Below are 15,183 nucleotides of genomic sequence, written 5' to 3'. Positions count from 1 at the left end.
ACACGATGTTCGTCATTTTTAGAGGAGACTGAGCCTCCCTCGTTGTCTTAGAGCAATCGCCTGTGTCACAGATAGTGAACAATAAATTATCAGTGTGGAGGTGTCCTATAGCTCTAATGAAATGATCTAAATGTTAATTGTAGCACTTTAGCACATCATCAGGCATGATTACTATTTATCAAAATTCTTGAAAAGCATTACTTCTAAATTACAAAGTATAAACAGAGTTATATTCATGAATCAAGGCTTTAGAGCAAGTGTTACCACGTTATCTTAATCTTGGCTGTTCATTTTGTGTTAGGAGCAAGGAGTAAATAGATTAAGGGAGAGGAGTCAATAAAAGATTGTGGGATAGGAAGTTTGGTGAAGAGGAACAGAGTAATTGGTGGCTGGGTGCTGAAAAATGCATGCTGAGGCTCTGAGAGTGCAGTAGCCACTTTGAGACTCTCTTGTTGAGACTCTGTTCTTGCGTCTCTTGTTGAGAATCTGCTGGAGGAATTTCTGCATGTTCTGAATATTTTTAGGCGGGAGGTGCTTGTGACCCATGCAAAGGCCCCAACTCCCCCCCCCAACAACCCTTACTGCCACCCCATCCCCCCATCATTGCCTAGCCCATTCTGACCATATGAATGGGCTGAATAAAATAAACGCTGCTTTGTCTTCTCTAACACCACCCCTACCCCCGTTTCTGTTTCTCTCTCTTTCTCTCTCGCTCTCTGTGGACATGCATATGTGAGTTCAAGAGAAAGCCAGGGACATGTGAATATCTGAAAGGATGTGGAAAGTGACCTATGGGCGAAGGTTTTGGAATCCTGAGTCACATTACATCTCTCTCTCTCTCTCTCTCTCTCGCTCTCTGTGCGTGGTGTTTAAAATGCTAGGAGAGGCACATGTCACCCTTCTTGCTTCATGGGCCAGAGGTGATCCAGAAATCATACATTGGACTAAATGTAAGGTAAAGTAAGAAGTTAAAAACTGCCTCCATGACTTAGCCTAATCCAGCAAACCATCACCTAAAATAATTTAGTTAAAACACTTCTTTAAAAGATTGAAAGGGGAAAACAGCTGTGCTCTGTACTTTGACACTTTGACTTATAACCCTTGTCTTGAAAAGAGCTTGCAAATCTCTGTCATTTTTTCCTCAATGAAACACTCCTTTGTGGGGGGAAAGCATGCACATGCATTTCATCTGCTTAAGTGGATGTCTTATATGATGTTAATGTGCTTGACAGTCTGGAGACACCACATTGCTAATTTGTAAATCATGAGAAAAATGTCTGACACCTTAGGGTTGTGTGCAAGCCAACAAAGGAACAGGTAGTGCCAATTAAAGTGTCCTTTTGAGTAATCAGATCATAACAGATTACCCTAGATTCCTCTGATAATGTCAGGAAATGCCTTGAGTGGGTAAGAGGGTAGCAGAGAGAGAGAGGGGTGGGGCAGGATCATCAACACTGAGAGAGAGAAAGAGGTTGAGGGAGAGAGGTAAGAGGCGAGCAAAAACAGGGAGTGAGCCATCCAGGAGGGCTGGCTGACAAAAGCATTGAGAGGGGGAAGTGTTAACCTGATTTGTGTGTCAGGCAAGCAGGCCGGCAGGGAGAGCAATGCCAGTCGTGTGAGTGTGTATGTGTGTGTGAGAGCAGTTCATAAAAAATTCTTTCCCTGGTTTGCCGTGGGGCATCCTCCTCAGCCTCTGGCCTGCTCCAGTCACCGTCCTGCTCCCTAATTGCCACACAGACTTCAGCTCACATGGGCAGATGAGATGACATTTTTCCCCTTACTGTCAGTGGCAGGCTGGCCTGCACACTGCCCCCACACACCCCTCCGCTAGCTGCTAAGACGCTGTCATAACCCATTAGCAGTTGGCCAAAGCTAGCCCATGGCATTTCCTCACAGCATCAGCAAAAAGGCGAATAAATCTGCCACTGGGGCCTGCTGCTGGTCTAATGAGGCTGTGAGCTTGTTTATGGACCGGCATCATTTTTATGATTATTTCCACCTTTTCGGACTTGCCACCATTCGCACGCCTTTCTTTGGCCGGGGAGGAAGAAGCTTAGGCTCAGTGCGGCCAATGATGACATTTTGTGAAAACGTGGCTTACAGCCACCACCATATGGCTGGCTTCTGTTGATGTTGAAGAGAAAGGATTGAAAATTAGCCCCAGACCTTGCCAAGGTGCATCAGTATCAAATTGCAGTGAAAATGGAAATGCCAATAAAATCGACAGTTTCAGCTTCTTTCTTTTCCTCCTTTCTGCCTTGAAGGCACTGGGGGTCCTTGGAGGTCAGGGTTAAGTAAAAATACTGGGGGGAAACAGGTTAAACAATTCATAATACAGGGAATAGCAGGAGGAAAAGCAGCTCAAGAGAGCAGACACAACAGAGTTACTTCAGAGATCACACAATCCGTTTCCCTCTCATGCCATTCCCCCTTCTTCTTTCTCTTCTTTTCTCTTCACTCTTACTTTCTTTCCCTCCCCTTTTACTTTCCATCTTCTATCCTGATATCTAGCCTTTGCTTCTGTTTTGCTTAGTCGCATGGGACAAGCCCTGGGTTTATTATTTTAAGCTTTGCTGAACATGAACTGGTCTTTACACCGATTTGAGAGCATTTGCTTCCAATGAAAATCTGGTCTTAGATTACAAACCAGCGGTGACGCTTCCCCTCCCAGGCGGGAGCAAGGAAGTCTTATTTGCCTAAAAACAGTAGGGAGGACAAACTGCTGTTTAAGCCCAACTGTTTTTGGCATCAGTTAATGATGTAATCAAAGCTCACATTTTGTGTGTGTGATGTGACTGAGTGTGTGTCTGATAGAGTATATTTTTCTCTGTGGGGGTGGCCTGGGAGCTCTGGCGTCTAAAGGGGGGGAATGTGCCTTGTGTATAGCAGCACCATTGTATCTACATAAGTCTTCACTTAAGAAATCACAGCCTTTTCTGGAGCTGCTCTCATGTAGCAGGGCCAGGCGGTTTATATGGAACACAGAAAGCCTCCACTCTCCTAATGGTGTATATAATTCAGATGCCCGCAAGGCATGCTTTCAGGAATTCTTTTGCCTGAGGTAATGGGGAGCAAAGGCCATTTTGGGCCCTTCATTATTTCACTGAAGCTGGAAAGAAAACTATCTCCAGTCAGATTACCACAGACATTTTCATTAATTATCAATGAGAAAGCCTCATGCAAGTACTTAAAGGTGCTGGTAGGGAAAGAGTTAAGCCATGGAGTCTCTATGGGTTTTAGAACAGCATGTTGGGAGCACTTCTCAAGTAATTAATAAATAACTAATTCTAACTCTGTCCTCACTTTAGTCTGCCCTGCCGAAGACAGTGCACAAAAGAGAGCTCAGCTGTTGAAATTCACAGCTCTCTGAGGTAGTATACCTCACTCAAGTTTCTTCTATGATTTATTATTTAGACATCTGAATCGACTGCTTTTCCTCTTGAATAATGATAATAACAATTATAAAATAACAGAGATGGAAGGGGGTCTGTCTCCATAATTCAGAAATCACACAATAATTGGGTTTTTGAATAGAACTGGGCGCTCACTCAAGCTCCATATTCATAATATGCAGAGCATTGCCATGCTCCAGCCTAAGTCCTCTCCTGTGTTTTCACCTGGGTCTGGCTGCTATGTAACTCTCCTTAATGGAGCCTTATCGAGAACCCACAGGTTGCTGTTGGCACTCATGGGGCATTGTTATTAAAATTGGATGCTTTGAAAAGCCACTGTCTGTGCAGGAGATTCATATTTCTGTGCCCTTCTTTTGTGCTGCAATATAACTCTTCCACCTAAGGTAAAAAGAAAGCTCTGGGTAAATATTTCCCCACTTCCCCTGATAAAGAATAAATCTCTTTGTCAATGCAGATCCTTCTCAGACTCTGATGGCAGTAAACAAATGTGACAGTACAAGTCCTTTGAGTAACTGTGTTTACTTTTTCTCCTTCTCAGTGTTTGTGCTCTGAACTTGGAGGTTTTATTTTGTGGGAGAAAGTGAGGTTATTTCTAAAAGTATTAAAACTCATCATGGACTTCCAAGCGGCGCAACAGAAAAGTGTTTGCGCTATCATCTAGCAATTGTTAGTTTGAATCTCGATGATGCCACAACCATCCATGGCTGAGAGCATACTCTTTTACCCCTGTCAATTACAGCAGTGCTAGTCAGTCATGGGTGTCTGTCAGCTGTGTTGCGTTGCCTAACATTTCATAACTTGTATCTAAATTGGTGGGAAAAAAAAAAACTAGTGCAAGTTGTTGCACTATTTGAAAGTCACCACTATTTGTATGTGAGCATTTGTGTTTATGACTCATCTGATGTAAACAGATCTTGCTGACAATGCACATATATCTGTGTATCTGTTTCCACAGGCGATGGACTGGACAACAGTGTAGCCTCCCCCAGTACAGGCGATGATGATGACCCTGACAAGGAAAAGAAGAGGAATAAAAAGCGTGGCATCTTCCCCAAAGTAGCAACCAACATCATGCGGGCATGGCTCTTCCAGCACTTGACAGTGAGTAGAAAGTAGTGATCTATCTATTGTCCCTTTTTAGGCCTTTTCTGTTAGCTAAAACACTCAAATCCAAATTGTATCCTTCAAATTGCATCATGCCTGGATATGTTTTAAAGCTAAGGATAAAAACAGCCTTGAGCTAGAGATGGTAGAGATGAGCATTTTTATGGGAGCACCCTGTTTTTTCTCCCCAATTTGCTCTTATTGGTGGAGCATGTACAAGCTAATAAAAGGAGTTCCTTTCGATGATGGATCTATTGGATTAGGGTGTTTTGGCAAATGTGAGTGGCTGTTATTTAGCATGGAGGCAGCCATGACAGTTCAGTGTGGAACTGTGGGCAACTAGTTAGTGTGTGTGGGCCACACACACAGCAGTTATCTGTCTGTGGGTGTCTCCCACCTGCAGTAGAAAAGCGTTAGGGAAGCACACTGTTTTGATGTGGTCGGCTCTTCGTCTCACTCTTGATGAATTTTAGTTCCTCTATTTTGTTCACCACAAGCTAATCTAAGCATGGCAAAGACACTGCTTATCTCCATATATCAACACCACTGACTTAACACACTGTTAAGTCACACACAGGCCTGGTGGTGACTTTTGCACAACCCCAGGTCTCAATTAAACACAGTGAAGTGGTTCCCTGTGTGAATATAAATGCTAAACAGATGACTTTATGATTTGCAGACTACACACCTACTATGGCCACCAGTCATTGTTTTGAGGTGTTGAAAGGCAATGTGTTTCCAACCAGAGCGGAGTCAAAAGCGAACCCATTTGATCATTTCCAAAGCGTGCTCACATGGTCACCCTGCATTCTCACATCTGTGCCACAGAAAACTACCTCAGGGGCCCCTGAAACCTTCATCTGCACCCGGCCCCCCCCTTTACCCTCACACACACACACACACACACACACGAAAACACATAGTCACTTCTGCTAACCATCACCTTTAGGGGCCCCAGGAGAAAGGTGTGTGAAAAGAAAGCCATTTGCTAGTTCACACACAGTGCACTCACTTGCGCGAGAGCTAGGAATGATTGGTGAGAGCACACTGTCTGCTTTGACCTGGTTTACTGGCTGCGTGGACAGCACTAGGTTATTGCTTTGTGTGTGTGTGTGTGTGTGTGTGTGTGTGTGTGTGTGTGTGTGTGTGTGTGTGTGCGCGCGCGCGTGTGCGCACGTGTGTGTGAGGGTGCTCTTTGGCGGACAGGCAGTGCAGCTAAATGTGGAGCCGCTGGCGGGGAGGCTGAGCTTCTGCCAACAGCAGCCCCCTCAACCAAAGGAGGCCTCCAGAGCACCCAGAACCGAAAGTGTGAAAGAGAAAAAAGAAAGAGAAAGAGTGGGAGCAGTGGAAAAAAAGAAAGAGAACACAATAAGTTGGAACATCATGCCTGCCAAAATGGTGACTATGCAGAGAGAGTGAGGGGTGGTGTTGGGGCATGCAGGAAGAAGAACCAACAGTATTCTGTGATCCGCTCTACATAGACATAGTACACAATACACCACACAGACCTGCAAGAAGAAAGCTCAGCATTTCTGTAGCAAGCTAAGTGTGTACAGTTGTTGACTGACCAGGGTGTACAGTCCACTTGCCTTCTGTCCCTGCCTGCTTCCTGGACAGGAAACAGTCACTGTGTTTACATGCACAAAATATTCTCGTTTTTGCTCTTATTAAAAAAAGACAATATTCCTACTAAGCTGTTTACATGCCTAATAAAAATTAATATTCCACTAATGTTCCCATTTACATACAGCCATACATATTCCGGTTAACTTAAAACACCCCATGTTGGTTTGTGTACACGCTGAGGTGACCATAAAAAGGCAAGAGGCTGTGTGTCACAAATGACCGTAAAAACACCAAGACGCATATTCTGAATACGCTGTATACATGTCCAAAGAATGCTCCTAAAACTTTAATGATATTGCCATATCCCATGTCTTAATCACAAAATGCTAAATTTGGAATAAGGCGAAATTCAGAATATGAAAAAGGTGATGCTATTTACAGGACGCATATCAAATTCTGAATATTGTCATATTCGTAATAATAGTGGAATATTAGTGTACATGTAAATGTACTGATTTACAGTCTCACTACAAGCAGAGAAGATGAGACTCAAAGCAGCAGAGGGAGAACAAATACACAAAGTGTATGGGAGGAGCCTTAGTAGTGCATTGAATGTCCACTCTTCTAACAGTTCAGTGGGCAAATGGGTCTGGTTCTTAGAGATACTGGCCAGTAGCAATTAACAGGCCTCAGAAACAATGCAGCCTTATGAAAGCCCTAATTTAATGTCTTAGACTTGGCTGTTGTAAAGTAAGGGGAGACATCCTCAAGCTGGCACTGCAGATACCCACAAGTCAAGAGAAATGAGGAGGCATCCATCTATGTTACATGAGCCTACCAGTGAAACCATTGTACAGAACCGGAAACATGAGGTGGGTGGTTAGACGAGATTACTCTGCCAGGCTGTGGAGTCAGGGAAAGGAGGAGGTGAAAGAGAAAGAGCATAAATAATGGGGCAGGATACAGACAGCAGACAAAAGTGTTTGCATATGTTCTTGTTGAGTATTTGGTTCAGTTTGAAAATGATCTGTAAATTTATATACTACTATCAACTAATAAGGCTGCACTTATTACTAGCTGCTTCTGAGTGTTTTACTCTACTTTAAAGCCCCAGTCTAAACACATTCCAGTAAACTCTGCAGCTCAGAAAGAAAAAAAAAATCCAAACATCGTTGCTGTTGCATTTGTTCCTTTTCCAAACTTTGTTCTGTTTATCGATTGTTCCAGATATCCAAGAGAGAAATGCAAAACACTGCATCCTGTCTTCCTTTTTCTGTAACTTTTTCTTCTCCACCTCCTCCTCATTAAATTTGTTACTGTTACCTCGTTTTGCAGACTGTTTGTTCTTCTTTAATGGCCCCCCCAAAAAAATATGTCCAGCAAATACAAGCCTGTGGCTCAGCATGCCTGTGGTTTTGCACTCAGCTCTCCAATGAAAAGGCAATTTGCAAAATTATGTGATAGAGTAATTAGATAAAATTCAGACTTCAGATGGATGCAAACCAGCCGAAGCAAAGCCCTGGTGTGGAACAGCAGTGTTCAGCTGCCACTTGTAGCTCAGTGCTTACTCTTATTTGTACACAGAGCTGGAGAACAGCGTGCTCTATCACAGCTCGTAAAAATACAAACCACAGCTGCATGATGTCCTTCTTCCAGTTTTTTTTAATCACTTGTTCATTTTCGAAAAGAAAATATAAAGCAACATTCTATACCTGCTATTGCAGTTAGGCCCTAATTTGGCACCATTTGAACACGCGCAATTCTTGTAACAGTTGTAGTAGCATTTTTTTTATCTGGGCTGAAGCATGCTGTCACCACTGTCAACATTGCTGCATTTTTTTTTTTTACCAGAACCAGGTGTGAAAAGTGCTATAATTCATCTCTGCTGTGGATCCTTGGGCTCAAGGCTGGAACAGCAGGGGGGATAGGGGCTATGCCCTCTTCAGGAAGTTTGAGGGTGAATTCGTTCCCCACAGTTAGAGGTTGAGAACGGGGGTGCAAAGCAGTGGGGTTTTGTGTCCTGCCCTTGTGATGATTTCCTACATTCACTGGGCAGAATTACAGATGTTCAGCATATGACCTGCCTGAGAATAATGCCTTGGAAGGCACATTGGGGTTTTTGAAAGGCTGGACATCTCAAGTTTGGCTTAGAACAACAGTAGTTGAGAGGCATTTTGGCACAGGATAGTGGAATTTCAAAAGATCAGTAAATTTTTATTTGGACTCCATGATCGTGAACACATTAATCAAATCATATCAAATATATAATTAATGTAAAAATCATAATGCAGGTATTATGTTTTTTAATTAACTACTGAGTAGACAGTAGCGCTTTGTCTATCGTTCTTTTTCAGGCTTTCTCTGTCTGCTAAAACACTCAAATCCAAACTGTATTCATCAAACTGCAGATTCATCAAAAGTTAAGGAGAAAAACAGCTATGAGCTAGAGATGGTAGAGATGAGCATTATTAACAGCGTAATCTGTTGGAGTATGGAGCTATGGGCAATTAATTAAATCATATCAATTGATGTAAAAATCATAGTTTAGGTGCTAAGTATTATTATTTTTTAAATTAACTACCAGTAACAAACTAAATATTTCCAAATGACAGGCTACATTATGTTAATCAGTGAATGTTTCACTGTTTATAACAACTCATGACTGATAGGATCTCATTCTATGCCCCTTGGCACTTAAAGCAATATTGTACAGTATGCTTGGTGGTAAGGATCTACTCCATACCTAAACTACTTCTGTTGCTTTCATTTTCTTTGCCTACATCAAGACTATTTCTAATATCCAAAAAACGTGTGGGTCCTGACTTGTTAGGAAGAGGGTAAACCCTCAGAGTTCATTCATGTTAGCAGTGTATTTGGGGACTTCTCCCAGTGGTCTCACAAGAAAAAAAAATCCTGGCCATTAAAGTTCAGGGTTCAACCAGGCCTCAGATGCCATTAGTCATCAATTGTTTATTGCTGGAGCCTGAAGATGTCAGCGCGCTGGTCACCCATGGCAACCCTAGGCATGCTGTGTGGCCTCTAACCTGGCAGGGAAGCCTTGCAGAAAGCCCTCTTCTCCTAGCAGCTTCATCACTATGTCTGCATTGGACAGCCCTTGGGAGACTTAAATAATTGCAACTAAAAACATAACCACTGCAAAATTCTATGCCTAAGAATTGGCATTGTGAGTGTATGCTGTTTTATCGTGCATTTATTTGTACAAAGAGCAAAAAGTCCATTCAGAAGAATATTTGTAAATTCAATTTAATGTCCTAAATCTCTGGTTATTTCTTAATTTAATCTAAACACCCAGTCAGTACTAAAGGTGGTGATTTAAATTTAAAGCTTCAACAATAATATAAGACAATCTTAGCAAATGGCATTTTTTAAAAATATTGCTTCATTAAATACTGTTGACTACAATATTAGGTTTGAATATTACAACACATTTTGCAGAGGTTGTCTTGATATTGGTTGTGGTTGCATGGCTTATGTGATCACACAGACAGATGACATACAACAGCTACATATAAACACTTCCTTTTAATTATTAGCTTATATTTTGGATGATAGTTCTGAAGGGACATCAGGCTGCTTTTGCCAGATTTGGTCACAAACTTGGTATATAAGAAAGGTAACCACAAGTGGTCTAATACCAAGTCTGAACAGGCCCTGACTGTCAAAATATTTTTTATCTCAATCTCTACTGCACTTTTGCCCTAAATTCCTTTATAGCTTGTGTTCTAACTGTGTTTGTTGCAGTCAACTAAGCATTGGTCTTTAACTGCTTTTACCACTCTTGGTTTTTTCATTCGTACTGAAGAAGCTTAAATGTGTGTATGTGAAGCAATGGCTTGAGGCTTGTTACTTGAAGTTAATGGCAAAGAAGAAGCCACCAAGTCAAGCGGGGAAAGGGCTATCTATTGAACAAGGGTGCAACCCCACCCGTCACCCACCTCCCACACCTTGTAATGAAAACATCATCAATTACTCCAGTGACAGGCCCCTGGGATGTGGGGCAGGCAACTCTTTGGACCTTGTCTTTGTGGGATGGACACTCTTGCCACCCTCATGTCCCCTGGAGAGGGAGAGAGTGAGAAAACCACATGTATCCATCATTTGCAAGCCTTCCAGGCTGACAAGCGAAAGACATTGGTGTGTCTTTTGAAGAATGGATTGAATTGGCAGACCCCACATGGGCCGCCAGTGGCCGATGGACGCCTCCCTGTCACTGATCATGGTGGCTTTTCTCTGGCCATCTGTGCCATGATTGATGAGTGGGACACTGCCGAGGCTTTTTCTTCTCCAACTGCAGTGTCCCAAACATCGGCTGTGCCTAAACATTAAACATCATTATGCTGTTAATGAGAAACAGTGTTACAATGACCTCTTCCCTCATCTATTGCTATTTTACTGGCTTTCACCTTTTTCTCCAGCATACTAGATTTGGCCACTGTCTGTGCATACTATCCCTCAAGAGCAATCTTAATTCATGCAACCTCTGAACTGTTCAGGATTGGCATCAGTCACTCGAGACCCATACTAGCACTTTTCCAAGCTCAACAACTATATAATGTTAAATCACTTATCATCTATTTGTCATGCACCTGCTTCCAGGTGGCTCTCATTTGATCCTACACTCAGCTTGTTAACAGATTCTGTTGGTGTCTGCACATTTACTGTCTATTGTGTGCTGGGCCTGGTTTGGGTTTCATTATCAGAAATGTGTGAAGAGGGGGGCAGCCAATGGTTTTTCTGTGTGATTGCAGTAACCTCAGCTGACATCTTCTTAGCGTAGCAAGCAGGAAAGGTTGGGTACTGCAGACCACACTGGCTTGCTTCATGCCAGTAAGTTCTGGTTTTCATGCAGCACTCAATGTCTAGTCATCACAGCCTCTCAAAGGGTGCCTCTGGTGTGGAGTTCCCTGCTGCACTTTTACTTCTCACTGGGGCCAGCACAGTACATCCTGCTGAGACAGCAAGTAGAGGTCCTGAGGCCTGTCATGTTCCATGATCTGTCTGTGTGCTGTGATTTTAAAACAAGATGTAGGCAGGCACTGCACAGAAGCATGTTTTCATTGAGTCTTATGAGGCATTGGTAATCGGGGATTATGGGAGGTGATTCAGTCCTCCAGTGCAGATAAGTGCATCTGGAGGCAGAACAGATAAAAGGATAAAAATGGTTTAGTATCTTGAGTTCAGTTCAAGAAAAAATAAATGTTGACTCTGAATAAAACATTGGAGTGAGGGATCACTACCGAGGTGTCAGAATCTGGTAAAGATGAAGAGTTTGGGTTTGAGCTAACACAGGTCTCTGTGGGCCTTTGTCCAGTTTATGTAGCAATCAACAGGGATTCGGGATATTTCTATGTATTGAGGTATTTCACCTGACGTCACAGGGTCACGTGACGCCCCGGTGTCCGCCATTTTGAACGTCAAGCTAGCTAATGTCAACAACAGTAGCTAGTATGTTACTGTAGCAATGTTTACGTTCAGTCATTTGGATGACTGTTAAAACCTTTCAGTCTCAAGTTTTTCCTTTACTGGATTTACTAGTTTACTGAGCTAGCGCGCTCGGGCAAGCTGGGAGCTAGTGCGCGCCGGCCGCCGGGGAGCTAGTGCACGCCGGCCGCCGGTGGGCTAGCGCGCGCTAGCTCCCAGCTTGCCCGAGCGCGCTAGCTCAGTAAACTAGTAAATCCAGTAAAGGAAAAACTTGAGACTGAAAGGTTTTAACAGTCATCCAAATGACTGAACGTAAACATTGCTACAGTAACATACCAGCTACTGTTGTTGACATTAGCTAGTGCTAACAGCTAGCTGCTAGTGCACTGCTACAACTACACCGACCCTAATAATACAGTTCTTGGTCACTGCCTGGTGACAGCAAATTTATAACGGGCCATGTCTCAACAGACTAAGAAGTTATTTCAATGACATTTAATAACATTTTGTTTATCCTGAGGACCGAAAGTAAATGAAAATGTGAACAAACCTTAGCTGTAATAAGATGGCGACCACCGGCTCCAGGGACGACCCGCTGATGTAGGCATGTTACCCAGCCTGACACAAAATATTTTTAGGCATCCAAACTCTTATACGCTTTCAGATCAGTACCTGTGTATGGCAATGGGTTTTTAACGACATAGGTATACAGATCATGTGGGCCGAAGTCAGGTAAAGATGAGGGCTTCGTGTACTTCCGTATGTCAGTGAGCAATCCTGGTGGAAGCAGGTAAACGTCGTTCTCTAAGCCTGCTAACCTCAATTTTTGCAAATACCTCTCCCTCTGCTCGCCCTGTAAATGCCCTACGTCGCTGGATAGTGAAGGTGTTTTCTGCATCTCGCTCCTTTTTCTTTTATGTTTTTCGTTTGTCGCCTTCCTCGCATTCAAACTGATTCGAGCCGTGCCGTCCAAAATGGCAGCATCACATGACTTGGTCACGTGGGTGAAATACCTCAATATCAGCAGCTCAATAACTTTTACTTACAGTGGCTCCAGTTCCCAATCCCACCTCTAGAGCAGAACTCCACCAGATACCCTCCTTCCAGTGCGTGGGTCTGTGTTTGGATTATATGGCAGTTGAGGTACTCTGTTTGCAGAATTAATTTATCATTTCAGTTCCTCCTCTTTATAATAACAGCCATGCATGTTGCTGTGAACCTTTTGTGATTCTCACTGAGGAATTCTTTAGAAAGAGTCACAGGAGCACTTCACAGATTTGCTTGTCATCCTTTTACAGGGTGGTATATGCTATTCTTCTCTGTATTGATCTGATTTTTTTGTGTATGTGCTGCCGTAGCAAGCACACATTTCTATCCTGAGCTCTGGTTCACAGGCTTTTTTGTCTCTCTTAAAATCAAACAAAATCCAAAAAAGAAATTATTTTATACTGACAGACAATATCCATACAAGACATGTTCGAGTGTTCACTTGTTCATATTTGTACCTGTATACGGTGTCCAGATTTTATTTTAAAAGAAAAACAATGTTCCTGGGTGCTGCCATCTCACTCTTGCCGAGGTTCAAATATTGCACTCTGAGTACAAATTATGCAAGATAATCCAAGATTGTGACGTCACTTACATGACACATGACTTTCCAAGGCTGAGACCTAGTGGGTACATTGCTTCTAAATTGTTGTAAATAGCTCAAATGCATGAGTGTCAAATGTTTGGCTGTAAAATAAGCCTGATCACTGAAGCAGTGATCTCTCTGTCTCTCTCTTTCACACACACACACACACACACACACACACACACACACACACACACACACACACACACACGTAAACAGAGAGCAGACCCATACCCAGCCTTTGGCAGCCTTTTGCTGCCTATAAATGCTATATCGACGGCTAATCAGTTTTTTTTTTTATTAAAATTTTCCTTGTATTGTTATGTGGCATGCTTTGGTTTGTTTTTATTCACTGAGAAAAGTGATCTTTTTAGATGGCAAGAATCATGTTGTTATGACAATGGGCATTGTTTACTAGGCTCTGTGTCAGTCCTGCGTATGTGTTATCTAGCCAAGTGAGATTTACATTTCTTTGCATGTTCTCCCCGTGTCCGCGTGGGTTTCCTCCGGGTGCTCCGGTTTCCCCCACAGTCCAAAGACATGCAGGTTAGGTTAACTGGTGACTCTAAATTGACCGTAGGTGTGAATGTGAGTGTGAATGGTTGTCTGTGTCTATGTGTCAGCCCTGTGATGACCTGGCGACTTGTCCAGGGTGTACCCCGCCTTTCGTCCGTAGTCAGCTGGGATAGGCTCCAGCTTGCCTGCGACCCTGTAGAAGGATAAAGCGGCTAGAGATAATGAGATGAGATGAGATGAGATGAAAAATGAAATCTGTTGATTCGTGGATTTTGTTGCCTGTAAAAATTACATGGCTACAGAAAATTTCTGATTAGATTTTTATAATTAGAAGCCTTTATTTGTCACATTTACATTACAGTACAGTGAAATTCTTTCACTGCATTTAACACATCTGAAACAGTGAACACATACACACAGAGAGAGAGAGAGAGAGAGAGAGAGAGAGCAGTGGCGCCTGGGGATTTTTTTTTTTTAGAATTAAGAGCCTTTATTTAATGGCTCTGTGTTACTAAGGAAAACGGTGTTGTAGTGTGCCAGTTACATCACAGGCGGATATCCGGTTTCAGTGCAAATGGCTACGCCTCGGTCAGCCTATTTTTAACAATATCATAACTTTTAAAATGGATAAACTCATCTCATTATCTCTAGCCGCTTTATCCTTCTACAGGGTCGCAGGCAAGCTGGAGCCTATCCCAGCTGACTACGGGCGAAAGGCAGGGTACACCCTGGACAAGTCGCCAGGTCATCACAGGGCTGACACATAGACACAGACAACCATTCACACTCACATTCACACCTACGGTCAATTTAGAGTCACCAGTTAACCTAACCTGCATGTCTTTGGACTGTGGGGGAAACCGGAGCACCCGGAGGAAACCCACGCGGACACGGGGAGAACATGCAAACTCCACACAGAAAGGCCCTCGCCGGTCCCGGGGCTCGAACCCAGGACCTTCTTGCTGTGAGGCGACAGCGCTAACCACTACACCACCGTGCCGCCATGGATAAACTGCTGTTATAAAATTTTATTTTAAATTTAAACGTGTGGTGGGGCATATCAGGGTACTTGCCATCAAACCGCAAATGGCATTTATTTTTGGGTTTTGTTTGACTTTAAGGATAAGCAATGGCAAAATTGGTGAAATAAGCATACATATATTCCTAAGTGTATCAGTCATACATCGAGCAGTGCCATTCACTATTTACAGTATTTGAAATAAATAGAATAGGAAACTTTTTGTCATTTTTAACAGGTTGATCAATGGCCACATTGTCTTGACTAGAAAATAATTTAAATGAATTTATGCCATTGGTTGGACTTGCAGAAGTAAATTAATCCACCCTTATTGGCCATAGACTCAAATTTGAGACCCTTTTCAAGCTCAGTAAAAGAATGAATTATGGGAGCATGTCTAAGACACTTTAAACTGTAAGATTTATCGTATTTACTCTAGCTTTATCCAAGAGCTGGCAGATGATGACTGTTCATGCCAGTGCAATAAGAGA

General features: G+C 42.8%; 1 protein-coding gene and 1 non-coding gene across 5 annotated transcripts in view; one reads left to right on the top strand and one right to left on the bottom strand.

The window, feature by feature from the left end:
- Positions 1-15,183, top strand: part of meis1b (Meis homeobox 1 b) — an 83,227-nt gene that overhangs the window by 25,817 nt on the left and 42,227 nt on the right. For all 4 annotated transcript variants that reach the window (XR_009655027.1, XM_060925530.1, XM_060925528.1 and 1 more), the window contains exon 8: positions 4,369-4,514. Coding sequence is in view for 3 of the 4 variants with exons in the window: in XM_060925530.1 (XP_060781513.1) it covers positions 4,369-4,514 (146 nt within the window). In the remaining variant the exon portion in view is untranslated. The remainder of the gene's footprint in view (positions 1-4,368; positions 4,515-15,183) is intronic.
- Positions 12,779-12,890, bottom strand: LOC132889834 (U6 spliceosomal RNA). The gene has a single exon (XR_009655109.1). It is a non-coding gene; the product is annotated as a U6 spliceosomal RNA (small nuclear RNA).

The sequence above is a fragment of the Neoarius graeffei genome, chromosome 7, assembly GCF_027579695.1.
Source record: "Neoarius graeffei isolate fNeoGra1 chromosome 7, fNeoGra1.pri, whole genome shotgun sequence".
Classification (NCBI taxonomy): domain Eukaryota; kingdom Metazoa; phylum Chordata; class Actinopteri; order Siluriformes; family Ariidae; genus Neoarius; species Neoarius graeffei.
The sequence above is the reverse complement of the archived record's forward strand: the minus strand, read 5'-3'. Positions and strand labels throughout refer to the sequence as shown.